We start from the raw sequence: 27,859 nt of genomic DNA, 5'->3' as shown, positions 1-27,859 counted from the left end.
ACTCACAGCATTTAATTCCTTGGAACTTAGAGTTTAAATATAGACATACAGGTGGTTGGTTTCTAGATAAAGTTTTATTGTGTTCCTGTAAAGTAGAAAGTGTGCTTTTCATTTCCTTGCTTTCTAAGCAAACCAGTTACAAATTTGTCCTCATATTTTATATGCTGATTGATGAAGGCAGCATTCAGTTTTTAAGTGTTTTAATTACAGATCCTTTCCTTCTTTGCAGTAACATCTACATATGTTTTGGGGTGTTTACATTTTTTAAAATCTGTGACTATGGAGAAGATACTTAGTACTCAAAAAGAAAAAAATACAACTGGATAATTTTTGAAGTTAAAAGGAGAATTAGGTGGTCTAGCCAAATTTAGTTTTCTTAAATACATGTGGATGCCTTTGATTTCAGAATGTATCATCTCTTAGTTCTGTAAGAGCTTTTTAAGTTGAGGGTTAACCTTGATATTACTCATATTATGGAGGAGAATAAGATAATTATTTTTTCCTAGAAGCAGAGAACAAATAAATTCATGTATCTTTATCCTCACTTGTCTAATACACATTTCTAATCCGATCTAAAACTCATCCTCCACACCCAAGCTTATCAAATATTAATTTTCTCCTATTCTTTTCTCTCCTTTGACTAGAACTCTTCTCTCTTTTTAAAAATTTGCTTAGGGATCCCTGGGTGGCGCAGCGGTTTGGCGCCTGCCTTTGGCCCAGGGCGCGATCCTGGAGACCCGGGATCGAATCCCACATCGGGCTCCCGGTGCATGGAGCCTGCTTCTCCTTCCGCCTGTGTCTCTGCCTCTCTCTCTCTCTCTGTGACTATCATAAATAAATAAAATAAAATAAAAAATTAAAAAAAAATTTAAATTAAAAAAAAAATAAAATAAAAATTTGCTTAAATCAATATAGTATGGTAGGCACAGGGTTCACAATCATTCCCTTCTTTTGCACGAGAACTTTGGGTATTTTTTTGGCTTTTTCTGAAAACCTGATAAAGACTTCCATCCATTATCTTTGGTGAAAGTGATCTCTAGTAAATTGCGTGTGGATGGACTCAAAAAACTGTAAATATATGACAAGCAGCTCTGCCTACAATGTTGTTTTGGGGTGCCTACTTCTGTGAGGCTTTGTAGCCAGGGATGCCCTTGCAACCTGCTGATGTGAGTCCTTTTCTGCACCTGAGCTGCCAGCTGGGGGATGCACACAATGTGGACTGCTTTTCTCAAAGATGAAAGCAGGATGCTACTTTGCTGGCAAGTTGGACTTCCTGCCAGAGGGTCATTCGGGCATCTCAAATATGTCATCAGAATAAAAATATATAAATAACACTAGAAGGTTTTTAATAAAAAAAACAAGCACTCTGTGTTCTCCTCATGCTTCTCCCAGTCCCTCTCTCCAGAGGACTATTTATATAGACATTGTGGTATTTACTTCCATGTTCCTAAATAAAATTTTATGTTGCTCTTTCTTGCTTACCAGTTATTGACATCTGTTGACTTGCCACAATGGAAGATGAAGGTTTTTCCCTTTTATGCCACTTTTACTTTTCATGTTCTCATTTCCTCGCTATTACATCATGAGTCTACATGAAATCAGTAGCCTGTGTCACATTATATAGCAGTTTATGGCTCACTGCATAACCAAGTAGGAACTCTGATTAAATTTTCTTCCCTACACATTTTCCTTTGTTGTTCCTTGAATCAACTGCTTTGACCTTTTAAAAATCTATTTTGTTTTATCTGTGTACTTCTGAAACCTTCCCCCCATCCCGCCCCACATTCTCTAACAGGTCTGTCAAAATATTTCCCAAGTGTTCAAAAATATCAGACCAATTATTAATCTCTTTTTTCTCAGGGAGATTGACTTTCCAGACTTCTCTTCTTGCTCTTATCTGACTTGGCTTCTGCTTCTCTGGGCAATCTTTTCACCTTGTTCTGGGACTTTCCTTGGGTTCCATCCATTGCATAATTGAATTTCTTGGGTTTTGCTGGATTCCATCCAAAAATTCTTTATATGAAAGGGTCCATGGGAAGTAAAGAGTTTGCCCATCTGAAAAATGTTTTCAACTTTCGTACTTGATTTTTGTTTGGTTGGTTTGTTGAACATAGAATTCTCCACTGAGGGGCACATGGGTGGCTCAGTGGTTGAGTATCTGCCTTTGGCTCAGGGCATGGTCCTGTGGTCCTGGGATTGAGTCCCACCCACATCGGGCTCCCCACAGGGGGCCTGCTTCTTCCTCTGCCTGTGTCTCTCTTATGAATGAATAAATAAAACTTAAAAAAAAAGAATTCTCCACTGAAAAATTTGTTTTAATATAGAAGGTATGCCTCTTTTACCTAGTAGAATTTAATATTACTTGAAGAAGGCATTGTCATGATAGAGCATTTTGTGGCTAATAGTTTTAGTTTGCTGGGAGTCATACAAATGCTACCATTTGGTAATGCTTACATTAAACTCTGCTTTGGGGAGACAGTTCTCCTTTCCTTTCTCCCATTTGTGTATGTCTTGAGAGCAGAGGCCTTTATCCTGGACAATCCTGCAAGGATGTATGTGCAGCAAAGAGCCTTGGAAGGCAGATCCAGGGTCTCCCTCATAGCACCGGACAGACAAGCTGCTGCCTGTGTAAGATATTTGGGTTCCCACGCTCAGGTTTATTATTCTGTGTGCACCACTGTTCCCTGGTTTTCTCCACATCACTTTGTGAGAGTTTTCACTGGAGAGAAGTGTCTAAAAAGATGATACTTTGGCAATTACTATAATAAGCTATCCTTTGTCTCTGACCCAGGGGGTCTTATTTTTTCCACTAGCATTGATGCCACTATGCAGGCTAAGTTAGGAACTTTCAAGTGGGATCAAATCATAGATTTTTCACAGTTCTTGTCATCTGTTTTTCTTCTGAAAATTTCCTCAACCAGTAACCCATAGTGTTGTGTTTTGTCCTCGTGCCATTTATTTGGTTATACCCAGTATTGTTGTTTACATTTTTTAATGTGTTTTCTCATTTCAACGACATTTTATGATGAAGATACTTTGTATATAGCAAAATGCAACATGAATCAAGGTTTGTGAATGTTTTTAAAATGTTGATTTTGTAATTTAATTGAGGATGTTTACTATTAAGTTGTCTTGTAAGGCCCAAAGTATGAATGGATGAATATATACTCTTAAAATATAATTGTGTAACATTCCCTTAAATTGTTTATTTGAGGTGTGTTTTATATGTCATCTATCATTTATTTGTCTTTTCAGTACCAGCTGACATTTGGTGGGCAGTTACTGTGTATTAGGCACCATATTATGCTTGTTATATTTATTACATTATCCCTTTTAGTAGTTCTAGAAATATGTTTTTATTGCTTGTATTTTACAGAAGGGATAGAAATATAGAAGGGGTATATAACTTGCTAAGGATATAAAATTGGCAAATAGTAGACTTAGCACTCATACTCAGGTCTGTTTAATTCTTGAACCCGGGTTGCCCTATAAAATGCTATAAAATGGAGAGAAGGGCAAAGATAAAAAAGTATATTTTCTCACCTGGAAGTTTTTAACCTTCTGTAGTTTAATATTTTAGGCCTTTAATATTGATTTGACATAAATAAAAGCCAAGTTTCATTTTCTATGTCTGTAATGGAATTCAGTATATAACTCATGCTAAAAGTTCAGTCACAGCTTTTTAAAAGTACAAAACAACAAAATAAAGCAACATAGGAGCTGATTTTTACACATCCAGAATTTGGGAAATTTCAAGTTGTGGTTCGCAGAGCAATTACAGGTCAGCCTCAGGCAGTCAATGTTGTGATCTAAACTGAACACCATATAGAGCTGCATGAAATAATATTCTGCATGCTCTTGGGGGCCAGGTAATGGCCACTGTGGGGACAATGAATGTGTAAATTATCAGTTACTGTTTTATCACTGTAGTTTGGGGCCTTTCATTTATGTGGCTGTGTCATAGTAGAACTTAGGTGTTTCTACATCATGGTGGAATTTCACTGATGCTTAAATTATTAATGAATCCTGAAATGAAATGTTTTTAATTGGAAAGATTATTTTGATTTTTTCCATCTGATTTATAAATGATCACTTTGCTCTTCTGTCTACCCCTACTGCCAATGGAAAAGCATAATTTTAGGAGTTCTTGTTTACATCTAAAGCTTGGTTTTTAGGTTTAAGATGCTGGTTAACCTTTGAAATGTATTGTGTGCTTGTGCTTAAAATAGATGACTGAGAAGTGCATAGTAGAGCCTCTTAAAACATAGGATCATCAATCTTCAAGTACCTTGGCTTAATGCAGTGCACCACCATTGAGAACACATGGAACCTATCTACAACTCATAGAAAAACTTGGTGCATTCACCTTCTTATTTTGGTAGATACTCAGAGGAAATGTCAAGTGGGTATTATTGACTGCTCTGTGTTGCCTTAATATTGCTTGAAGAATTTAAAATATTGTTTAACACTGTGTTGAACCTACGACGTTTATCATTTTGTTGATTGATGTCTTTGCTGATGGCATATAAATTCCTACTATGACTCTTTCAAATACATAATTAAAAATATAAAATTTTTCTTTCATAGTAGATTCCTATATGTGGTTTAATAAATTCACAGAAAATCCCTGTTACCAAATTTATATAGTAGAAAGGATGCACCTAACAAATTATAAGTTCTACATATAAACTTCTAAGAAATAGATTAAATACATTTTATTTATGTGTATTTGAAAACTTATTACCCCACAGATTTCTAGGGATGATTATGTTATTATTAGCAAAATATATAGAGTATCTATTGGATACCAGACACTGGATCCAAGATGAAGCACACTAAGCCTCTTAGCAACTATGATTGGAGATTTCAAGGCTTTTCTAAATATTCTAATTTGGTTCCTAAGACTTTTGATATCAGTCAGTTATGTTTATCATTTTTCCAATTATCCTGAAAAGCCAACTTAACTGTGAACTCTTTAATGAAAAGACAGTGGCCAAGGTCATAAAATAAGGCATATTCTTAAGTGGCATTTCATTCATTCATTCATTTATTTATTTTATTTTTTCATTTCATTTATTTTTGAGCTATCACATTTATTCTGCATGTACCTTTTGTAGTGGCAGCATACTTACCAGTTTCTACAACATGTTGGAATATAATTTTTACAAAATAATACCTTCTTAAAAGGAGGAGTACAAAAGTGGGGGTTGATTATTTTGCTGTTTGTGCCTCTCCCTATGCTTGGTACTTCATAATGGAAGTAAACAGAAGTGGTTCTTTATGGTGAAGATCTTAATGTCTTCATAGATACCTCTAAATAACCACTTAACTGACTTAGGGTGACTTGATGTGAAACTGCAGAGGATGAAGGATTTGAGTCTAGGACGATACTTACTGCATGCTCATTTTGAGCAGCTGATGTAGTAGGAACTGAAGATTTTGAAGATTTTGGTAGTTGTTAAGGTTTTTAATGCTCTCAACTATTTGGATTAGTAAAAATTTTAAACATATTACCCATTACCTGTACATTTACTTAGCGTAACATTGTAGTAATGTGTGATTATTCCTGAAAACATACACCAAAAAGTGAAATAAAAAAGGTAAGAAAGTTCACCTAAGTAGAAGCACTTTCCTTTTTGCAGTGGTGTCTTGTCCACCTCCTGGGATATGCTAACTTAGGGGGCTGTTGCTTTAAAATACAGCTTGTCATAGAGATATACCTGTCTGGGGCAGCCCTGGTGGCTCAGCGGTTTAGTGCCGCCTTCGGACCAGGGTGGGATCCTGGAGACCCTGGATCGAGTCCCACATCAAGCTCCCTGCCTGGAGCCTGCTTCTCCCTCTGCCTGTGTCTCTGCCTCTCTCTCTTTCTCTCTATGTCTCTCATGAATAAAATAAATTAAAAAAAAAAAAAAAAAAGAGATATACCTGTCTGATCATTAAAGGTGATTGTCCCTAGAGAAAGGACCTAGGTAACACCTACGATGTAAAACCATCAAAATACCTATTACATTCCCATTTTATCTAATATCCTTTCACATTATGGAAGTAAACCTAACAGAGTATACTTTTCTTTGTGATGTGTGTCTCTTAGGATGAGGATGGGACAGAAGACAACAGTCGTGTTGAACCTGTTGGACATGCTGACACTGGTTTGGAGAACATATCCAGCTTTTCTCTAGAGTAAGTTACTGATGGTTTTGTTGTTGTTGTTGTTGTTTTGTTACTGGTGGTTTTAACTAAATTTGCAATATACGTGTAGCATCACTGATATCAGCAAGTATTCCAAAAGCATATGGCATGCGGAATGTTTGTGCTTAAAAACATGCCTTGCATTGATTTGTTTTCCAAAGAGCATCTTTCATCTATTGAGTTAATTACCTAATGTAAGAAATATAGCATGGAAATCACATGTCCTGAGTTTCATGCCTTGGCAAATACTATTGAATTATAATACAAAATAGTATTTGATTGAAAATGTTTGTTGTGTTAAGAGCAGTGTAACTGTTTTGAAATTGCTTTTTATGTCAGTGTTTTGGTCATTTGTTTGTTCTTCAACTTCGCTAAATTTAAAAAATGTGTAGATAGGTGTTACTTGAAAAACCAGTTAGAATTATCTAAGCATTAGTCATTTGAATATATATTTTTTCGATTTGAAGAAATTGAATCTCTCAAGATATTTGTTGAAAAATTAGAGTCATAGGTTAGGTATAACCTTAACTTTAGATATAACTTAACCATAACTTTAGATATAAAAGGACAAAGAAAACATTACTATCTTATCACAACATTACCATTATCTTAAGTATTGCCACGTTTAAGTGGATGGTGTTCTCAGGACTTCTTCCCATGGTAGTTTAGACCATGGTAGTTCTGAAATTTTGTATGACTTTGGGTGAAAGTTGAGGAGGCCTAGATAATTAGCATTTAAACTCTTAATTCTGTCTTTTCTTGGTCTTCCAAAGGAAGGCTCTTAGAACTTTCTCAGTGAGATTAAACAGGGTCTAGAATCAGTTATGTTTAGATGGACAGCAACCAGCAATCTCTATATTACATTTAAGAAGTACTTGCTATGTCCTAGGTCTTTTTAGAAAGAGTGTAGAATAAATAAAATAATTTATTAAAGTTACCATATTATTTTCAGTTGACAAACTAATCATTAGATATTCAAATGATATGTAATAGTGTCTAAAATAAGATGTGAAATCCTATGAAATTATAAAAAGTCAACTCATTTAATTATTACTACTTCAGTTAATATTTTGGCAGTATTGCAGAATTTTAAACTTTTTCCTAGTTTCTGTGATTAAATCTATGCACATATTCTTAATTTTGTTTTGATTTGTTTGATATCACTATCTTTAATTTTATATTAGTCTTTGTATTATATAACCAGGACATTAATAGTATATAGAATAACTTTAGGTTTTTATTGAAGAAATACATTTGAAGAAAAAAAAAAGAAATACATTTGAAAAATTGACATTTCCATTGTATAAACTATACTGCAATTTTTGTCAAATCCATTGGTAATCTTTACAGTTGTCCAGGTTGCTTCAACTAAAAATTTAATTGAAGTACTCTTTTTAAAAAATTGATTGTCAGATAAGACCTGTTTAGGAAATTTATAAAGAAAATGAAATCTCATTTAAAAAATTTAGAAAATTTACATTCTCCAAATTATACCAGTTTTCATTAAACTCAGGTTTATTATATTAATAGTACTTTAGTTATGTAATAGAAGTAACTTCCTGTTACTTATATCTCTCTTCATGACTTTAAAGTTCAGTTCCAAACATTTATAGAAAGTGTTTGATTTTTAACAGATATCTATTGGTTTTGAGAAACGAGTTTCATTCCCTGCATTGTGGTACATTTACAGAAGTTTAGGACCTTGAATTGATGTGGAACAATGTGGGAAGTAAAGATACCTTGATCACACGTTTGCACAGTCTCCTTCAGAGGCAGAAGCTTTGACCTCATTGGAATAGTGGAAGGATCAATAATGTGACTTATGTGGGAGCACTTTGTAAACTTTAAAGTGCTGTGCAGCCAAAACACCTTTATTCGTTTAATCTTCATTATCCTTGAAATAAATACCGGGATGGAAAATTTTCAGTGGAAATCTAGAGATTTGACTTACAAAGTGTGTACTTGTACTATACATAAAAGAGTGTGGTCCGAGAGAAATGGTTCTGTATCATTTTAATGTAGTCAATTCTGATGATTGCTCTCTCTCCATGCCATCAGACTAGCGTTCAGGTATGTAGTGTTTAATGTCGCTCTCATCACCATTGCCTATATTCCAGAATGTGTATGTGTATGTGTGTGTGCTTGATGAAGTTTTTGTTTCGTTCTCTTTTGTTGTTTATTGTACATCTGTGTTGTAGCAGTTTTTTGTTTGGTTTGGTTTCGGTTTTGGTGTGTTTACAGTACCTGTTCATGCTCCCTCATTCATCATTGTCTCACAGTGATATGGTAAAGCTCGTACAAGTCCCCAACGATGGAGGGCCTCTGGGAATCCATGTAGTGCCTTTCAGTGCTCGAGGCGGCAGGTAACGTATCTTGGAGGTTTTTAATTGAATCATAATGTTGAGTGTTTTATCTTCATTTATGCTCAGATAGAGAGTGGCGTTGATTTAGCATATGCTTAATAGAAACAGTTTCATTTGAGGCCAACTGCTGCTTCATTCATACGGATACATCCTAATCACAGAAAGCACTTAAGCTGATGAGGAAATCAAGCATTTAAATTATTCTGATACTGTTATTGGTCATCACACATTCCTGCAAACATTTAACATTGATGTGTATTGATGAAACACTTTAGAGTCAGAGATCCAGATGAATTTACAAAATTAAGGGAGACCTTAAGGCAGTTTTCTGGAAAAATTAATCCAATAAAAATTATCTGGATAACTTAGGTAATGATTCATTTTAAATTCGTTTTTAGGTTTATTTAATTCTTAAATTTCGTAAGATTTTTATGATTACATTTGGAATTTTTAAAAGTTAAATAAGCTATAGATTTATTTCGTACTATGTGATCTGTGGCTCCTTCAATCTCTACACATTCATTTTTTTTTAATAAATTAATTTTTTATTGGTCAATTTACCAACATACAGAATAACACCCAGTGCCCATCCTGTCAAGTGCCCCCCTCAGTGCCCGTCACCCATTCACCCCCACCTCCCGCCCTCCTCCCCTTCCACCACCCCTAGTTCATTTCCCAGAGTTAGGAGTCTTTATGTTCTGTCTCCCTTTCTGACATTTCCCACACATTTCTTCTCCCTTCCCTTATATTCCCTTTCACTATTATTTATTTCCCCAAATGAATGAGAACATATAATGTTTGTCCTTCTCCGATTGACTTACTTCACTCAGCATAATACCCTCCAGTTCCATCCATGTTGACGCAAATGGTGGGTATTTGTCATTTCTAATGGCTGAGTAATATTCCATTGTATACATAGACCACATCTTCTTTATCCACTCATCTTTCGATGGACACCGAGGCTCCTTCCACAGTTTGGCTATTGTGGACATTGCTGCCAGAAACCTCGGGGTGCAGGTGTCCCGGCGTTTCATTGCATCTGAGTCTTTGGGGTAAATCCCCAACAGTGCAATTGCTGGGTTGTAGGGCAGGTCTATTTTTAACTCTTTGAGGAACCTCCACACAGTTTTCCAGAGTGGCTGCACCAGTTCACATTCCTACCAACAGTGTAAGAGGGTTCCCTTTTCTCCGCATCCTCTCCAACATTTGTGGTTTCCTGGCTTGTTAATTTTCCCCATTCTCACTGGTGGGAGGTGGTATCTCATTGTGGTTTTGATGTGTATTTCCCTGATGGCAGGTGATGCAGAGCATTTTCTCATGTGCATGTTGGCCATGTCTATGTCTTCCTCTGTGAGATTTCTCTTCATGTCTTTTGCCCATTTCATGATTGGATTGTTTGTTTCTGTGCTGTTGAGTTTAATAGGTTCTTTATAGATCTTGGAAACTAGCCCTTTATCTGATATGTCATTTGCAAATATCTTCTCCCATTCTGTAGGTTGTCTTTTAGTTTTGTTGACTGTATCCTTTGCTGTGCAGAAGCTTCTTATCTTGATGAAGTCCCAATAGTTCATTTTTGCTTTTGTTTCTTTTGCCTTCGTGGATGTATCTTGCAAGAAGTTACTGTGGCTGAATTCAAAAAGGGTGTTGCCTGTGTTCTCCTCTAGGATTTTGATGGAATCTTGTCTCACATTTAGATCTTTCATCCATTTTGAGTTTATCTTTGTGTATGGTGAAAGAGAGTGGTCCAGTTTCATTCTTCTGCATGTGGATGTCCAATTTTCCCGGCACCATTTATTGAAGAGACTGTCTTTCTTCCAATGGATAGTCTTTCCTCCTTTATCGAATATTAGTTGACCATAAAGTTCAGGGTCCGCTTCTGGGTTCTCTATTCTGTTCCATTGAACTATGTGTCTGTTTTTGTGCCAGTACCACACTGTCTTGATGACCACAGCTTTGTAGTACAACCTGAAATCTGGCATTGTGATGCCCCCAGCTATGGTTTTCTTTTTTAAAATTCCCCTGGCTATTCGGGGTCTTTTCTGATTCCACACAAATCTTAAAATAATTTGTTCTAACTCTCTGAAGAAAGTCCATGGTATTTTGATAGGGATTGCATTAAACGTATAAATTGCCCTGGGTAACATTGACATTTTTACAATATTAATTATTCCAATCCATGAGCATGGAATATTTTTCCATCTCTTTGTGTTTTCCTCAATTTCTTTCAGAAGTGTTCTAGAGTTTTTAGGGTATAGATCTTTTACGTCTTTAGTTAGGTTTATTCCTAGGTATCTTATGCTTTTGGGTGCAATTGTAAATGGGATTGACTCCTTAATTTCTCTTTCTTCAGTCTCATTGTTAGTGTATAGAAATGCCATTGATTTCTGGGCATTGATTTTGTATCCTGCCACGCTACCAAATTGCTGTATGAGTTCTAGCAATCTTGGGGTGGAGGCTTTGGGTTTTCTATGTAGAGTATCATGTCATCGGCAAAGAGGGAGAGTTTGACTTTTCCTTGTCAGTTTGAATGCTTTTAATGTCTTTTTGTTGTCTGATTGCTGAGGCGAGGACTTCCAGTACTATGTTGAATAGCAGTGGTGAGAGTGGACATCCCTGTCTTGTTCCTGATCTTAGGGGAGAGGCTCCCAGTGCTTCCCCATTGAGAATGATATTTGCTGTGGGCTTTTCAGAGATGGCTTTTAAGATGTCGAGGAATGTTCCCTCTATCCCTACACTCTGAAGAGTTTTGATCAGGAATGGATGCTGTATTTTGTCAAATGCTTTCTCTGCAACTAATGGGAGGATCATATGGTTTTTGGTTTTTCTCTTGCTGATATGATGAATCACATTGATTGTTTTATGAGTGTTGAACCAGCCTTGTATCCTGGGGATAAATCCTACTTGGTCATGGTGAATAATTTTCTTAATGTACTGTTGGATCCTATTGGCTAGTATCTTGTTGAGAATTTTTGCATCCATGTTCATCAGGGATATTGGTCTGTAATTCTCCTTTTTGGTGGAGTCTTTGTCTGGTTTCGGAATTAAGGTGATGCTGGCCTCATAGAATGAATTTGGAAGTACTCCATCTCTTTCTATCTTTCCAAACAGCTTTAGTAGAATAGGTATGATTTCTTCTTTAAACATTTGATAGAATTTCCCTGGGAAGCCATCTGGCCCTGGACTCTTGTGTCTTGGGAGGTTTTTGATGACTGCTTCAATTTCCTCCCTGGTTATTGGCCTGTTCAGGTTTTCTATTTCTTCCTGTTCCAGTTTTGGTAGTTTGTGACTTTCCAGGAATGCGTCCATTTCTTCTAGATTGTCTAATTTATTGGCGTATAGCTGTTCATTATATGTTTTTAAAATCGTTTGTATTTCCTTGGTGTTGGTAGTGATCTCTCCTTTCTCATTCATGATTTTATTAATTTGAGTCTTCTCTCTCTTCTTTTCAATAAGGTTGGCTAATGGTTTATCTATCTTATTAATTCTTTCAAAGAACCAACTCCTGGTTCTGTTGTTCTGTTCCACAGTTCTTCTGGTCTCGATTTCATTGAGTTCTGCTCGAATTTTAATTAACTATCTTCTGCTGGGTGTAGGATCTATCTGCTGTTTTTTCTCTAGCTCCTTTATGTGTAAGGTGAACTTTTGTATTTGAGTTCTTTCCAGTTTTTGGATGGATGCTTGTATTATGATGTATTTCCCCCTCAGGACTGCTTTTGCTGCATCCCAAAGATTTTGAATGATTGTATCTCCATTCTCATTAGTTTCCATGAATCTTTTTAATTCTTCCTTAATTTCCTGGTTGACCCTTTCATCTTTTAGCAGGATGGTCCTTTACCTCCACGTGTTTGAGGTCCTTCCAAACTTCTTGTTGTGATTTAGTTCTAATTTCAAGGCATTATGGTCTGAGAATATGCTGGGGATGATCCCAATCTTTTGGTATTGGTTCAGACCCGATTTGTGACCCAGTCTGTGGTCTATTCTGGAGAAAGTTCCATGTGCACTTGAGAAGAATGTGTATTCAGCTGCATTTGGATGTAAAATTCTGTAGATACCTGTGAAATCCATCTGGTCCAGTGTATCATTTAAAGGTCACGTTTCTTTGGAAATGTTGTGCTTAGAAGACCTATCGAGTATAGTAAGAGCTAGACTGAAGTCACCAAGTATAAGTGTATTATTATCTAAGTATTTCTTTACTTTGGTTATTAATTGATTTCAATATTTTGGAGCTCCCACATTCGGTGTAGGACTTCTAATTTGGATTGCATCTCATTCAATTGATTTTTAATTTCCGCCTGATTGGATCTAAATTCTGCAGTCATGAAGTCTCTTGAGTCCTTTATGCTTTTTTCTAGAGTCACCAGTAGCTGTATAATAGTGCTTCTGAGTTGGTTTTCTGACATTGAATTGTAATCCAGATTTTGTAACTCTGTGGGAGAGAGGACTGTTTCTGATTCTTCTTTTGAGGTGAGGTTTTCCTTCTTGTCATTTTGCTCGTGCAGAGTGGCCAAAAACAAGTTGTATTGGGAAAAGGAGAAAAAGAGAGGAGAGAAAGAAGGAAAGGAAAGAGAAAAAGAAAAAAGGAAGGAAAAAAGGAGAAAAGACAAGAAAAAGAGAAAGAAAAAGAAAAAATGGGAAAAAAGGGTGGGGGCAAGCAAACAGAAATCAAAAAGCAACAAACAAAACACGGGGGGGGGGTATCTTCTGATTCTCTATATGTTAAGTACCTTGACTTCCTCTGGAACTTGTCCCTCTAGCTGGTCTTCTGGGGGAGGGGCCTGCTGTGCTGATTTTCACGTGTCAGCACTTGGGGGAGCTGCTCTGCCCCTGCCTGGTGCAGGGCTCAGTGGGGATTGTTTACCCCGTGAGGCCCCAGGAGGAACAACCGCAGTGGCGGGGCCAGCTCTGCAGCCCTGGAGTCAGCTCCTGCAGTAGCTCCAGGGCAGGGCCGCTGATCTGCTCAGCTCCGGGCAGGAGCGTCCTCGCTGTCCTGGGCCCTCCTGGCCTCTGCCTGTCCCAGGCTTGTCCCGTCCTCGCTGTCCTGGGCCCTCCCGGCCTCTGCCTGTCCCGGGGGAGGCCGGATCCTGGGCTGTCCCAGCGCCCTGTGCTCCGGGGCCTGCGCTGTTGGCTTCCTGCTCCCGCCCCGCAGCCCCCTCTGCGGAGCCGCCCCCGAGCCCCTCCGAGCTGCTCCGGGTCCTGCCGTGCGCGCTGCAGCCCTTAGGGAGCTCGGCTCATTCTCCCGGGGCGCAGGTGCCTGTTAGTGTCCCCGGGAGCCCGAGGCCATCCCCACCCTCCTGGGTCCTGCTCCAACTCCCTGCGGGTCCCTTTCCGCAGGGAAGGTTGGTGCAGCTCCTGCTTCTCCGGGACGGGGCTCTACTGTCCTGGGGACCCTCGCCCCGGCCTCAGCCCGGCTCCTTGCGCTTCCCTCCCCCTTGGAGGCCTTTTGTGTCTTTATTTCTTTTTCCCCATCTTCCTTCCTTGATAGAAGCGTGAACTCTCCTAACTGTAGCATTCCAGCTGGTCTCTCTTTAAATCTCAGGCCGAATTCGTAGATTTTCAGGGTGATTTGAAGGTTATCTAGGTAATTTGGTGGGGACAGGTGACTTGGGGACCCCACTCTTCCGCCGTCTTGCCCCTCCTTTCTCTTCACAAATGTCATATTTTGTACTGTTAATGAATTCATTACTTTATAGAATGTACATCTTTAAGAACTTCAACTGTTTTATGAGTTTCTTTTATTCTGCTTTTTTTGTGGAAAAATCTATTGGGTTTATTAAAAATTTTGTTTTACTGTCTTTGAATACTGTGCATTAAGGAGGGCACATCATGTGATGTGCACTGGGTATTATACACAACTGAAGAATCATTGCACAGTATGTCTGAAATCGAGTACTTTATATTGGCTGACTGAATTTAAACAAAAAATATTTTTAAAAAAATACTGTAAATTGATTTTGCAACTAAATCGTTGATGGGCCTCTGTCAACAACAAGTGAAGTGCCCACATCCTTGCCCTGGAGGACTGAACTGTCAAGTGGTTGAAGATTCCTTTTATCTTCTCTTAAATCCCCATCCAAGAACTACCCCGTGAAGTATATTTATGAACTGTTTGGCTTCTTATTTTAAACTTCCTCTTTCTCTATTGTTGTCATTATTTATTTTTTTAACTTCTTTTTTACTGGAAGAAAGGGGAAAGCTGGAAAGTGGCCTTACACCAGTGACTGAGAACTCGAAACATGGTTTACACCGTTGCTAGTGAATTAGAAGCAGCTAGTAATGTTGTAAAAAATCAGATGGACTGTCAGCAATAAGTGTGTGATTAAATGATTTAATTTTGTTTATTGAATATTTGAGCAATTGTCCTACCTTCCTGGTAATTGCTCTTAATTGTGGTGACTCCCGGTTTCATCTCTTTGGTAAAACACATACTTTATGGAATGTCTGGAAGCTGAGACTTGGATTTGCCAAGAACTCTGCAGGAGTAAGAGGCTTGACAGTGTTTTATAACAAGCTGTGAAATTCACCTTGGATTTTGAGGTGGTGTTATTTATATTCATGGGGCTGTGACTGCTTTCACTTTTTTCCTTCCTTCTCGTCTTTATTTATTTTTAACTCTGGAGAAGCATTGAAATTTCTTCAAGGCATTTTCATTTAAACACACTTAGTTCTTTTTCAAAATGGCCTTTGCCTTTATTTCCTGTAAAAATGCAATTCAAAAGGATCTCAAAAATTAAATCTTTTTTTATTTATTTCATGAGTAGAACAAAAGGTAAGGTAAAGTGTATGAATTATAGCTTCCAAATATTAGTGTACCTATCCCCTGTGGGATAGAACTTTTCACAAATGAAATTTAATTGTGTGTATACGAGCTCTGAGCCAGTATTTCATTTTTTATTATTGAAGTATATAATTGGTGTGTACAACATAATATTAGTATCAGGTGTTCAACATTGTGGTTTGACATTTGTATATATTATGAATGGTTATCATAGCATGTCTAGTTACCATATGTCACCAAAGTTAATAATATTATTTGCTATATTCCCTATGGTGCACATTATGTCCCCACAACTTATTTATTTTAATAACTAGAAGTTTATTCCTCTTGATCCCCTTCACTCATTTTACCCATCCTCAAACTTCCTCTCCTGTGGCAACTACCAGTCTGTTTTTATGAGTCTGGTTTTGCTTTGTTTTGTTTGTTCATTTCTTTGTGTTTTAGATCCCATATACAAGTAAAATAGGGCGGTATTTGTCTTTCTCTGACTCATTTCACTTAATAACTTCAAGGTCCATCCATGTTGTCACAAATGGCAAGATTTCATTCCTTTTTTTTTTTTTTTTGGCTGAGTAGTATTCTAGTGAATGTCTACACCACATATTTATCCATCCATCTGTGGATAGACACTTAGGTTGCTTCCATACCTTGGCTATTGTAAATAATGCTGTAATGAACCTAAGGGTGCTTATACCATCTTTTTCTTTGGATAAATACCTTAGAAGTGGAATTGTTGGATTATATGATAGTTCTATTTTTAATTTCTTGAGTATCCTCTGTTCCATTTCTATAGTGGTGGCACTAATTTACATTCCTACAAACAGTTTCCTTTTCTCCAACAACCTACTTGTTTTTTTTGTGTGTGTGTGTGTGTGTGTTTGTGCGCGTGTGTGTGTGTGTGTTGGGGAGAGGGGGGAAGGTTGATAATAGTCATTCAGGCAGGTGTGAGGTGATCTTATTGTGGTTTTGATGTGCATTTCCCTGATGATGATATCAGGCATCTTTTCACATGCCTGTTGGCCCAACTATGTGTCTTCTTTGGAAAAATGTCTACTCAGCTCTTCTGTCCATTTTGAAATTGGGTTTTTTTTGCTTTTGAGGGATGTGAGTTCTTTATAAATTTTAGATATTAGTCACTTTTATAATATATGATTCTCAATTGTTATCTCCTATGTAGTACATTTGCCTTTTCATTTTGTTGATGGTTTCCTTCACTTACAAAACTTGTTCATTGGATACTCTCCCATTTGTTTGTTTATTTATTTATTTAAAGATTTTATTTATTTATTCATGAGAGACACAGAGAGAGAGGCAGAGACATAGGCAGAGGGAGAAGCAGGCTCCCTGTGGGGAACCTGATGTGTGGGACTTGATCCCAGGACTCCAGGATCATGACCTGAGCCAAAGGCTGACTCTCAAACACTGAACCACCCAGCTGCCCCTGTTAATTTATTTTTTTTAAATTTATTTGTTTGTTATATATAGAGAGAGGGAGAGAATCTTCAAGCAGACTCCCTGCTGAGCTGGGAGCCCAGTGGCAGGGCTCCATCCCAGGACCCTGAGATCATGACCTGAGCTGAAATTAAGAGTTCAGCACTCAACCAACTGAACCACCCGGGCACCTCTCCCATTTATTTATTTTTGCTTTTGTTGTTCTTGTCTGTATAGGAGGTTCCCCTACCTCCGCCCCCCCGCCCCCCCCCCCCCAAAAAAATCACTAGGCTGATATCGAGGAGCTTACCACCTATGTTATCTTCTTGGAATTTTATGTCTTCAGGTCTTACATTCAAATCTTTAATCCATTAGTAGTAAAATTTTGCATATGCTTTAAGTTCGTGGTCTAGTTTCATTCTTTTGCATGTAACTGTCTAGTTTTCCCAACCTCATTTGTTGACAGGACTGTCTTTTCTGCATTGTATATTGTTGCCTCCTTTTTTTGTAAATTAATCGAACCTCTGAACATGTGTTTATTTCTTGGCTGTCTGTTCTGTTTCCTTGATCTATGTTTTGTGCTAGTCCCATAATGTTTTGATTATAATAGCATTATAGTGTAGTTTGAAATCAGGTAGTTTAATATATCCCGCTTTATTTTTTCTTAAAATTCCTTGGGCTATTCTGAGTCTTTTTTGCTTCTGAACAAATTTCAGGATTATTCATTCTAATTCTGTGAAAATTGTCATTGAAATTTTGATAGGGATTGCATTGAATCTGTAGATTGCTTTGGGTAGTATGGACTAGATGGTTTTTTGTTTCTGTCTCCAGGTGGATTTTGGTTTCTTGCTTTGCTGTTTTCTTGATCCATTGATTGTTAGAAGTCTGTTGTTTAGCCTCTATATGTTTGTGTTTTTTCCATTCTTTTATCAAGGGTGCTTTCTAGTTTCATTCTGTTGTGGTTGGACTAGATGCTTGACAGGATTTCTTTTTTTTTTATAATAAATTTATTTTTTATTGGTGTTCACTTTGCCAACATACAGAATAACACCCAGTGCCCATCCCGTCACGTGCCCCCCTCAGTGCCCGTCACCCATTCACCCCCACCTCCCGCCCTCCTCCCCTTCCACCACCCCTAGTTCATTTCCCAGAGTTAGGAGTCTTTATGTTCTGTCTCCCTTTCTGATATTTCCCACACGTTTCTTCTCCCTTCCCTTATATTCCCTTTCACTATTATTTATATTCCCCAAATGAATGAGAACATACACTGTTTGTCCTTCTCTGATTGACTTACTTCACTCAGCATAATACCCTCCAGTTCCATCCACGTAGAAGCAAATGGTGGGTATTTGTCATTTCTAATGGCTGAGTAATATTCCATTGTATACATAGACCACATCTTCTTTATCCATTCATCTTTCGATGGACACCGAGGCTCCTTCCACAGTTTGGCTATTGTGGACATTGCTGCTAGAAACCTCGGGGTGCAGGTGTCCCGGCGTTTCATTGCATCTGAATCTTTGGGGTAAATCCCCAACAGTGCAATTGCTGGGTTGTAGGGCAGGTCTATTTTTAACTCTTTGAGGAACCTCCACACAGTTTTCCAGAGTGGCTGCACCAGTTCACATTCCCACCAACAGTGTAAGAGGGTTCCCCTTTCTCCGCATCCTCTCCAACATTTGTGGTTTCCTGCCTTGTTAATGTTCCCTTTTCTGACTGGTGGGAGGTGGTTATCTCATTGTGGTTTTGATTTGTATTTCCCTGATGGCAAGTGATGCAGAGCATTTTCTCATGTGCATGTTGGCCATGTCTATGTCTTCCTCTGTGAGATTTCTCTTCATTGACAGGATTTCTTAAATTTGTTGACATTTGTTTTATGGTATCACATGCAACTTTCTTAGAGAATGCTCATTGTACATTTGGGAAAGTATGTGTATTATGTTGCTTTTGTATGGAGTGTTCTGTATATATTAAGTCTGGTCTAGTATGTTCTTTAAGGCTGGTATTTCCTTATTTGTGTTCTGTGTGGATAGTCCTTTGATGGAAGTGTGATGGTAATGTCTTCTTATTATTGCTGTTAATTTCTCCCTTTATGTCTGTTAATATTTGTTTCATATATTTAAGTGCTTCTCTGTTGTGTACAATTTTAAATTTGTTGTATCTTCTTTTTGGAGTGACCTCTTTATGTAGTGTCCTTCTTTGTGTTTTTTTACAGTTGTTTTAAGGTCTATTTTGTGTGATATAAGAATTGCTACCCCATCTTTCTTTTTGTTTTCATTTGCATGGCATATCCCTTCATTTTCCGTCTTTGTGTGTCTTTAGGTCTGAAATAAATCACTTACAGTCCGCGAATGGATGGGTCTTGTTTTATTACTCATTCAGCCACCCTGTATCTTTTCATTTCAAAGATAGGGATGTGAGCTCATCCCTATCTTTAAATTTTGACATTTAGTATTTATGTGTCAAGTAATTGTTGATAGGCTTGTACTTACTGCCATTTTGTTAAATTTTTCTGGTTGCTTTTATAGTTCCCTTTTCTTCTTGTTGACTTTCCTTGTGATTTGATGACTTTCTTTAGTGTTATGTTTAGGTACCTTTTTCATTTTGAGTATCAAGATTTTGGAAAAAAAAAAGAAAAAAAAAGATTTTGGTTTGTGGTTACCATTATGTTCATATATAAGAATGTGTTTGAGTAACATTTCACTTAAGTTAGATGGCCTTCTTTGTTTTTTTTGTTTTTTTTTTAAGGATTTTTTATTTATTCATTCATGAGAGAGAGAGAGAGAGAGAGAGGCAGAGACAAAGGCAGAGGGAGAAGGAGGCCCAATGCAGGGAGCCTGATGTGGGACTCAATACCTGGTCTCCAGGATTACACCCCAGGCTGAAGGCAGCACTAAACTGCTGGGCCACTGGGTCTGCCCATTAGATGGCATTCTAAATACACTACATTTTTACTACCCCAAATAGAAGTTTTTGAAGTCTTATCTTACCTCTTTTATTTTGTGTGTCTCTTACCCAATTATTGTAGTTTTAGCTTACTTTACTTCTTTGTCTTCATACTGGCTTTATAACTAGTTGATCTACACCCTTACTGTGTATTTCCCTTTACCAGTGTGATTTTTTTTTCTCATTTATTTTCTTACTTCTCATTATGGCCTTTTGTTTAGAGTTTAAGGAAATCCCTTTAGCAGTTGTTTTGAAAGGCCAATTTAGTGGTGTTGAATTACCTTAGCTTTTGCTTTTCTGGAAAACTATGTCTGCTTCAATTCTGAGTGATAACCTTGTCGGGTAGACTATTCTTGGTTTGAAGTTGTTTTTGCTTTTGTTTTTTTCCCAGAACTTTGATTATATAATGCCAACTTTCTTCTAGCTTACAGAGTTTCTGCTGAAAAATCATCTGGTAGTCTTATGTAATTTCCCTTTTATATTACTAGGTTACTTTTCTCTTGCTGCTTTTAAAATTCTCTCTTTATCTTTAACATTTTTTTTTTTTTTGAAGATTTATTTATTTGAGAGAGACAGACAGACTGGAGAGAGGTAGCGGGAGAAGGAGAGAGGATCTCAAGCAGACTTCATGTTGAGCATGGAATCTGACTTGGGGGTGACCTGAGCTGAAACCAAGACTTGGATGATTAACCAACTGCACCACTGAGGCATCCCTATCTTTAAATTTTGACATTTATTTTCAGCGTGTCTTGGTGTTAATCTTTCTGGGTCATATCATTTGGGCATTTGGGACTTTCTGTACTTTCTGGACCTGGATACCTTTTTTCCATCTCCAGGATAGGGAAGTTTCCAGCCATTATTTCTTAACATAAGCTTTCTTCCCCCTTTTTTCTTTCTTCTCCTTCAAGGACTTGTATAATGTGAATGTAGTGTGTTTGATATTTTCCCACAGAAACTTAAATCTATTCCCATTGAAATTATTTGTTTATCTTTTTGCTGTTCTGTCTGGGTTATCTCCACTACCCTGACTTTCAGATTATGGATCCATTTTTCTGTATCATCTAGTGTATTTATGTATTTACATTTAGTGTATTTTTCACAGGAGTTATTGTATTCTTTTGCTCTGTCATATTTTTTTTGTGGTACTTTCTTATATTTTTCTGTCTCCTTGTTGAAGTTCTCAGTGTATTCATCCATTTTTCTTCTGACTTTAGTTAGTATCTTTATGACCATTACTTCTCAGATAAATCTCTGTTCATTAAGGTTTTTTTCTGGGATTTTATTTTGTTCTTTCATTTGGAACATGTTCCTCTTTCCTCATTTTACTTGATTCTTTGTTTTTTTTTGTGTTATGTAGAACAGCTGTATCTCCCTGTCTCGATGAGCGGCTCTGTGTAGGAGATGAACCTTAACATTTAAACTTACCCATGTTCTTGGTTGTCTCTTGAGCTGTCTCTCTGTTTCAGTTCTATGGAGCCTGGAAACCTAATCCTCCCTACCCCACCTGAGCCTGGTGCTCAAGGAACACCCCTGTGGGCACTACACATGGCCTGTTAAACTACGGTAGGGTCCCATGAGCAGCTAAAGGGAGAAGGCATGGGTCTGCTCACCTATTGCACCTGAAAGTGCTGGCAGTGGGGAGAAGGGGTTGCTTTCCCATAGCTGTTAGTTGGTTAGAGTGAGGTACAAAAAATAGCACAGACCAGTATTATCACTAGCAGTATAGAAATAGCCTGTAAAAATGGCATCTGCCAACATTCTGTCCCTGGAGAGACTACCAACAGACTCCTACGCCTTTGGTAGATGCTTTAAGTTTAGCAAGTAGAATTCTTTCACCTTTGGTCTAGGCTTTTTTCAAACTTCTGCTTTTTGCACTGGGTCCTTCATGTGAGCCTCTGAAGAGGGAAGTCTTTGTTCTTCATAGCCTTGGGGTTGTCCTTACTGCATTTCCCATTGGCTTTCAAAGCCGGACGTTTTGGGGCGCTCCTCACTCTTCTCAGGCTGAGAGGGTTGTGGTATCTAGCATGGAGTACAAACTCCCTTGCTTCTCAGGGAGAAGCTGTATATATGTTTTTATTTATGTATGTATATATATATATATATATTTTTTTTTGTATGTATATATTTATATTTGTGTTGTGTTTTAAGTTTTTTTCCCCAAATTGTGGGTCACTATCCTGGGGGTTTTCAGTAAGAGCTCATCTCTGTGTGGTATTTTTATCCTTTCTTGTGGAATAGCTATTTAGCTGGTTCTCAGGTTCTTTTCTGATGGAATGGCTCCATATGTAGCTGTATGTGTGTTGTGTCTGTGGGAAGATATGAGTTCAGGATCTTTCTACACTGCCCTCTTGAAACACTTCCTGGTCTCCCATTTAAATGAGAATTAACGTATTTCAATTACAAACGTGTCATTTTCTGTCATTTATTACACATTTCTTCCCTCAATGTGAAAGGATATTACGATAAAATAAATAGATGAAAAGCCTAGAGCAAAAGGAGAGTGAGATAGAAAAGTAAATTTGGTATAGATTAAGTCAATGGAAGCAATTTCACAGAATCCATGAGGCACTGGTTACCATGGTGTTTAGAGATACAGAACACATTCAAGTAGACAAGTATCCCTTTGCAGAACTACAGGTTGTTTTATAACTGAGTCATTTTTAATCTCTGGTGGTTTGACATTTAAAGAAGAAAATCTTGTGCAGCATTCTTATATAAGGGACAAAGAGATTAAGATCCTTTATAAACTCTTTTTAGGCATTACTACTTTTTATCTTGGGAAACGATAGAAATATATTTTTTTCCCAATACTTGTATTGCATTTTTAAGCTCCCACATGGACTTGATAGTTATTGTTATCATTGGGAGGGCAAAAACAGGCAGGCTGCCCAGAATCCTAGAAATCAATCTTAAGGAGGCATACACACCCAGTATCCTTGTTGTCAGAAATGCTTAGAGGTGGATTCTTTTCATTCAGTCAGAAGCTTCCAAAGCATTTACTGTGTGAGGATTCCTGTGTTAGGTACTAGGAAACAAAGGTGAACAGGAATAATCTTTCTCTAGAGATTTAAAGTCCAGATGGAGTGATGGCCAGGAAATCACACAATTATAATTATGGGATAAATGTTGACATATAATAGGTACTTTCTGAGTTGATATAGGAAGAATTGTCTGAATTATGTAACTGAAGCTGGCTTGTTGATGCTTTTTAATGTGATGACAGCTTATAAAGGGAGCTACATCAGCTCCATGGTGGCCGCAAGGACAAATTAAGCAATGGAGTATAGCAGAAAGGAAGAAATTAAGTGGAATTCATGAAGAAATTTTATTCTTATGGGAATAAAAGAATACATATTCATGGGATGTAAGTTGAAATTTCCAAGAATAACTTACCTTGTACAAAATTCCAATTATATTTGGGCCTTCTCAATTTTTGAGATATGACTAATTGAATAACACTTACTGAATACTTATTTTCATAAAAGTGACCCATATATGTCAGTATTGCTTTTGGATTTGGATTTCAAAGTCAAAAAGTCTAAGGAACAATGTGGGATGTGAATTATATATCATAAAGAGAAGATGTACAATGCAAGATATCTTGAATCCAAATACAATTCAAGAAAATAGTAAGAAATATAAAGTCAAGTTAGAGAAATTTTTAAAGCCACTTAAATATTATTATGGTCTGAGGGATAATGAATTTTTTTGAAAAGGATCTTGCTGGGCCTATTTACAAAGACTATATTTAAGAGTAGAGTCAGATGGTCTTTTTTGACTGGAGGCGTTAGTGACAGTTGGCATATGGCTACCCATCCCCCAACCACTGCCTCAGTACCTAGACACAGAGAGAAACAGATGTATAGAAGAGATAGTATTATCTTCCCCTTGATGATATTTTTTTAAAGATTTTTTAAAATTCCAGTTAGTTAACATACAGTATAATGTTAGTGTTAGGTGTAAAATATAGTGATTCAATATTTCCATATATCACTTGGTGCTCATCACAAGTGCAAATCCCCATTACCTATTTAACCCATTCCCATTCCATCCACTCTCTGATAACCATCAATTTGTTCTCTGTAGTTAAGAGTCTGTTTCTTGGTTTGCCCCTCTCCCTTCTGCTGTTTTTCCTTTTCTCTTTGTTCATTTATTTTCTTTCTTAAATTCCACATATAAGGGAAATCATATACGGTATTTCTTCCTCTAACTTATTTTACTTAGGATAATACTCTCTAACTCTATCCGTGTCATTTGTGAATCGCAAGATTTCATTATTTTTTATGCCTGAGTAATATTCCATTGTATATATACTATATGTCTTTATCCATTCATCAACTGTTGGACACTTGAACTATTTCCACAATTTGGCTGTTGTAGATAATACTGCTACAAATATTGGGGTGTGTGTATCCCATTGAATTAGTGTTTTTTATTTTTTGGGTAAATACCTAGTAGTGCAATTGTTGGGTTTTAAGGTAGGTCTCTTGTTAACCTTTTAAGGAAGCTTTAAACTGTTTTCCAGAGTGGCTATACCAGTTTGCATTCTCACCAATGAGTGCAGGAAGGTTCCCTTTCTCCACATCCATGCCACAATCCGTTGTTTTTTGTGTTGTTGATTTTAGCCATTCTGAGAGGTGTGACGTGATATCTCGTTGTAGTGTTGATTTTTATTTCCCTGAGGATGAGTGACATTGAACATCTTTTCATGTATCTGTTAGTCATCTGGATGTCTTCTTCAGTAAAATGTCTATTAATGTCTTCTGTCCATTTTTAATTGAATTATTTATTTTTTGAGTGAATTTTATAGATTCTTTATATATTTTGGGTGCTAACCCTTTATCAGATATGTCATTTGCAAATGTCTTTTCCCATTCTATAGGTTGCCTTTTAGTTGTGTTGATTGTTTCCTTCATTGTGATGCTGGTTTGCTTTAGTCATCATCTTGTATGTATTTCAAAGATAAAGTTAACTGATCTCCATACAGAACTCTTTATTCACAGTTTCATTACCTTGAAATCAGTTTTCACTTCACTCATGTAATTTGATTTCCTCCTAATGTAAATGCAAACATACCCTTCATATGTAAAATCACAAACGCTTCTACTTTCAGGAGAGTTATGCCAAATAATTGTCATTTCCTTTGGTAGAGAAACTGTGTTTTATTTTATATTTTTAAATTTCTAGAATTTAACCCATAGGTTTTGCTCAGTAAAGTGTACTAGTAAAATTGTGAATGAACCCATGGCTATCCATATTAGCTATTGCATTGTTATATTAGATTTAGACAAATAAAGACATATCCTGGCTTGATAGATGTTAATGAGTTTTTCTGAGGCTTTTTAGTAATGTAATGTAATGTTAGGTATTTAATAAGCAAGATAAAAAATGTGTACTGTACAGGTTGGGTTTATGAAATTATAAGATTTAAATTTTAAGTTTGGTTTTAAGGGACTTAAAGTCCGATTTAAAAATGTGTATATAAAAAAATCCATGCTATGTGTCAAAAGAACTCTGTGCACAAATGCCATAGGGAGTTAGCAGAAGTATGAAATATTGAGTGCTATGGTGTACCCCAGTGGAGCAATGGAAATTTATCTGTTCTTCTGTTCTTTGAAGGAAATACAGCAGTTTTCTAGTGACATTCTGGAATAATACGCTTTCCCAGGAAGAGAATATATGAAAGGAAGAGGCCATAGTCACATGTACATGAAATAGAAATAATGAATCAGGGATTTGAAACAATTTATTATAAGATAGCACTGAAAAGATTGTTACAAAGCACTTTATTAGTGACCTCTGGGACTTTATTCGGTAAATAATGGAGAAATTGTTAAAGGTTTTCAAGAAATCTGATTGCATTTTTTTTAAATAATAGTTATTCTTTTACCTGAACTCCAAAATATAACTTACAGTGGATATTCTACATCTTTTCTCCTGTGGAAACCAGTATCACTAAAGCATATTATCCTTGGTAAAGTGCAGTCTGTTTCTCTGGGTGTTTTCTGTAATGGACAGTTCCCATTTGTATACATTCTTCTTTTTCTTAGACCTGTGGTCCTTGCAGTGTTCATTCACAGTACTTTTTCAAATGCAAATAATAGTCCTATGCTTGTGTTTATTTTATCTAGCAAGTTTTTTGTTTGTTTTTTAAAAGATCTGGTATTTACCAGGCGGTATTCTGGTTTCTAGACATTTGGTAGATCAGGGATTGGCAAACCCTTCACAGGGTCAGATAGTCAATATTTTTGCATTATGGGTCACCGAGTTTCTGTTGCAAATATGCAATCCTGTCAGTGTAGCACGAAAGTAACCATAAGCAGTATATAAGCAAATGAGTGTGGCTGTGTTCCAATAAAGCTGCATTTATAAAAAGCAGGTGGCCAGCTGAATGTTGGCTTGTGGGCTGTAATTTGCCAGCCCTGTTCTAGAGAACCAAACAAATAAAAATACCTGTCATCATGGAGTTTCTGTTCTAGTATTTTTCATATCTAAAATTCCTTCTTCTCTGTTTTCTAATCATAATATTTGGGGAGAGGCACAAGAGTCCATCTGGCCCTGGACAACATGGGTTTGAATATGTGAATCCACTTATAAATGGGTTTTCCCCCTATAAATATAATACAGTACTGCAAATGTTTTTTGTCTTCCTTATGATTTTCTTATTAACATTCTCTTTCCTTCATCTTACTTTAAGAATACAGCATACATATAACATGCAAAATATGTGTGTTAATTGACTTATATTATCGAGAGCAGTTAGGCTATTAGTTTTTAGAAAATCAAAAAGTTATATGCAGATTTTTTACTGCATTGGGGTCTGCACCCCTAACTCCACATTGTGCAGGGGCCAACCGTATATACTAGTTTAGTTAGTTCAATGTATATGTTACTGAAGAATTATAGCCAATTTGAATTTCATGGAACTAGTTCATATAAGGAAAGCTTTATTCAGGGCTTGTGTATTTCTGATCATTGTAGAATTTTGAAATTGATTCTCACTTTTCAAAAAATAAATATGCTCTTTGAGTATTCAATTTTAATTTACTTCTGAGAAAACATTTAACTTTATTAACTGAATCTGTATTTTGTCTGAAAGTTTTTAGTTCATTCTTAGCTGTAGACTTGTTTAATAAAGGACTATACTAAATACATTTGTTTTAGAATAGTGTAGCTTACATGTATTTTTATTTATTTATTTATTTATTTTTTAAAGATTTATTTATTTATTCATGACACACACACACACACACACACACAGAGACATAGGCAGAGGGAGAAGCAGGCTCTTCGCAGGAGCCTGTTGTGGGGCTAGATCCTGGCTCCTGGGATCATGACCTTTGCCAAAAGCAGCTGCCCCACTGCTGACCACCCAGGCGTCCCTGTGGCTTACATTTAGATAAATCTTCTTTAAGTGTAGAAGTATGATGCCTGTAATCTCTGCCCTAAGCTGAAGGATTTCTCTGCTTTCTTTTTAATTTAAGATTTTATTTTTATTTATTTGATAGAACAGGAGCAGGGGGACTGGCAAGTAGAGGAAGAAGCTCTCTCAGCAGAGAGCCTGACATGGGGCTCGATCCTAGGACCCCAGGATCATGACCTTAGCTGAAGGCAGATGCTTAACTGACTGAGCCACTCACGCACCTCAGGATATCTCTACTTGTTTACTTTTTGTTGTTGTTGTTCTATTTTATCTCCTCTATTAAAGATTTAAAAAACTAAGTTGTGGGATCCCTGGGTGGCGCAGCGGTTTGGCGCCTGCCTTTGGCCCAGGGCGCGATCCGGGAGACCCTGGATCAAATCCCACGTCGGGCTCCCGGTGCATGGAGCCTGCTTCTTCCTCTGCCTGTGTCTCTGCCTCTCTCTCTCTCTCTCTGTGTGTGACTATCATAAATAAATAAAAAATTAAAAAAAAAAAAAACTAAGTTGTTTTTTCTTTTTAATTTGGGACTTAGTTGAGCTTTTTTTGTTTGTGCCTGTTGTGATGGTGGCTATAGTTCTCAAGGATCAAATGTAGGTAATGGCTGGCCCCCCATGAATAGTGTTCAACGAGGTGATATGGTCTTGTTGATGGTATCCCACCCTGCCCACGCTGACTCTGACTTCACCACAGTTGTGGTGTTTATACTGTGTCAGCTTTTATTAAGATGAATTA

The 27,859-nt window shown here is 37.1% G+C and overlaps 1 protein-coding gene across 16 annotated transcripts in view; it reads left to right on the top strand.

The window, feature by feature from the left end:
* The window catches only part of PARD3 (par-3 family cell polarity regulator), a 658,827-nt gene that overhangs the window by 358,750 nt on the left and 272,218 nt on the right, over positions 1–27,859 (top strand). For 15 of the 16 annotated variants that reach the window (XM_041765041.1, XM_041765037.1, XM_041765038.1 and 12 more), the window contains 2 exons: positions 6,092–6,180; positions 8,469–8,552. In XM_041765041.1, the coding sequence (XP_041620975.1) occupies positions 6,092–6,180; positions 8,469–8,552 (173 nt within the window). The remainder of the gene's footprint in view (positions 1–6,091; positions 6,181–8,468; positions 8,553–27,859) is intronic. The other variant, XM_041765035.1, reaches the window with a different exon arrangement.

The sequence above is a fragment of the Vulpes lagopus genome, chromosome 8 (genome assembly GCF_018345385.1).
Source record: "Vulpes lagopus strain Blue_001 chromosome 8, ASM1834538v1, whole genome shotgun sequence".
Lineage (NCBI taxonomy): Eukaryota > Metazoa > Chordata > Mammalia > Carnivora > Canidae > Vulpes > Vulpes lagopus.
Note: the sequence above shows the minus strand (reverse complement) of the source record. Positions and strands in the feature narration are given on the sequence as shown.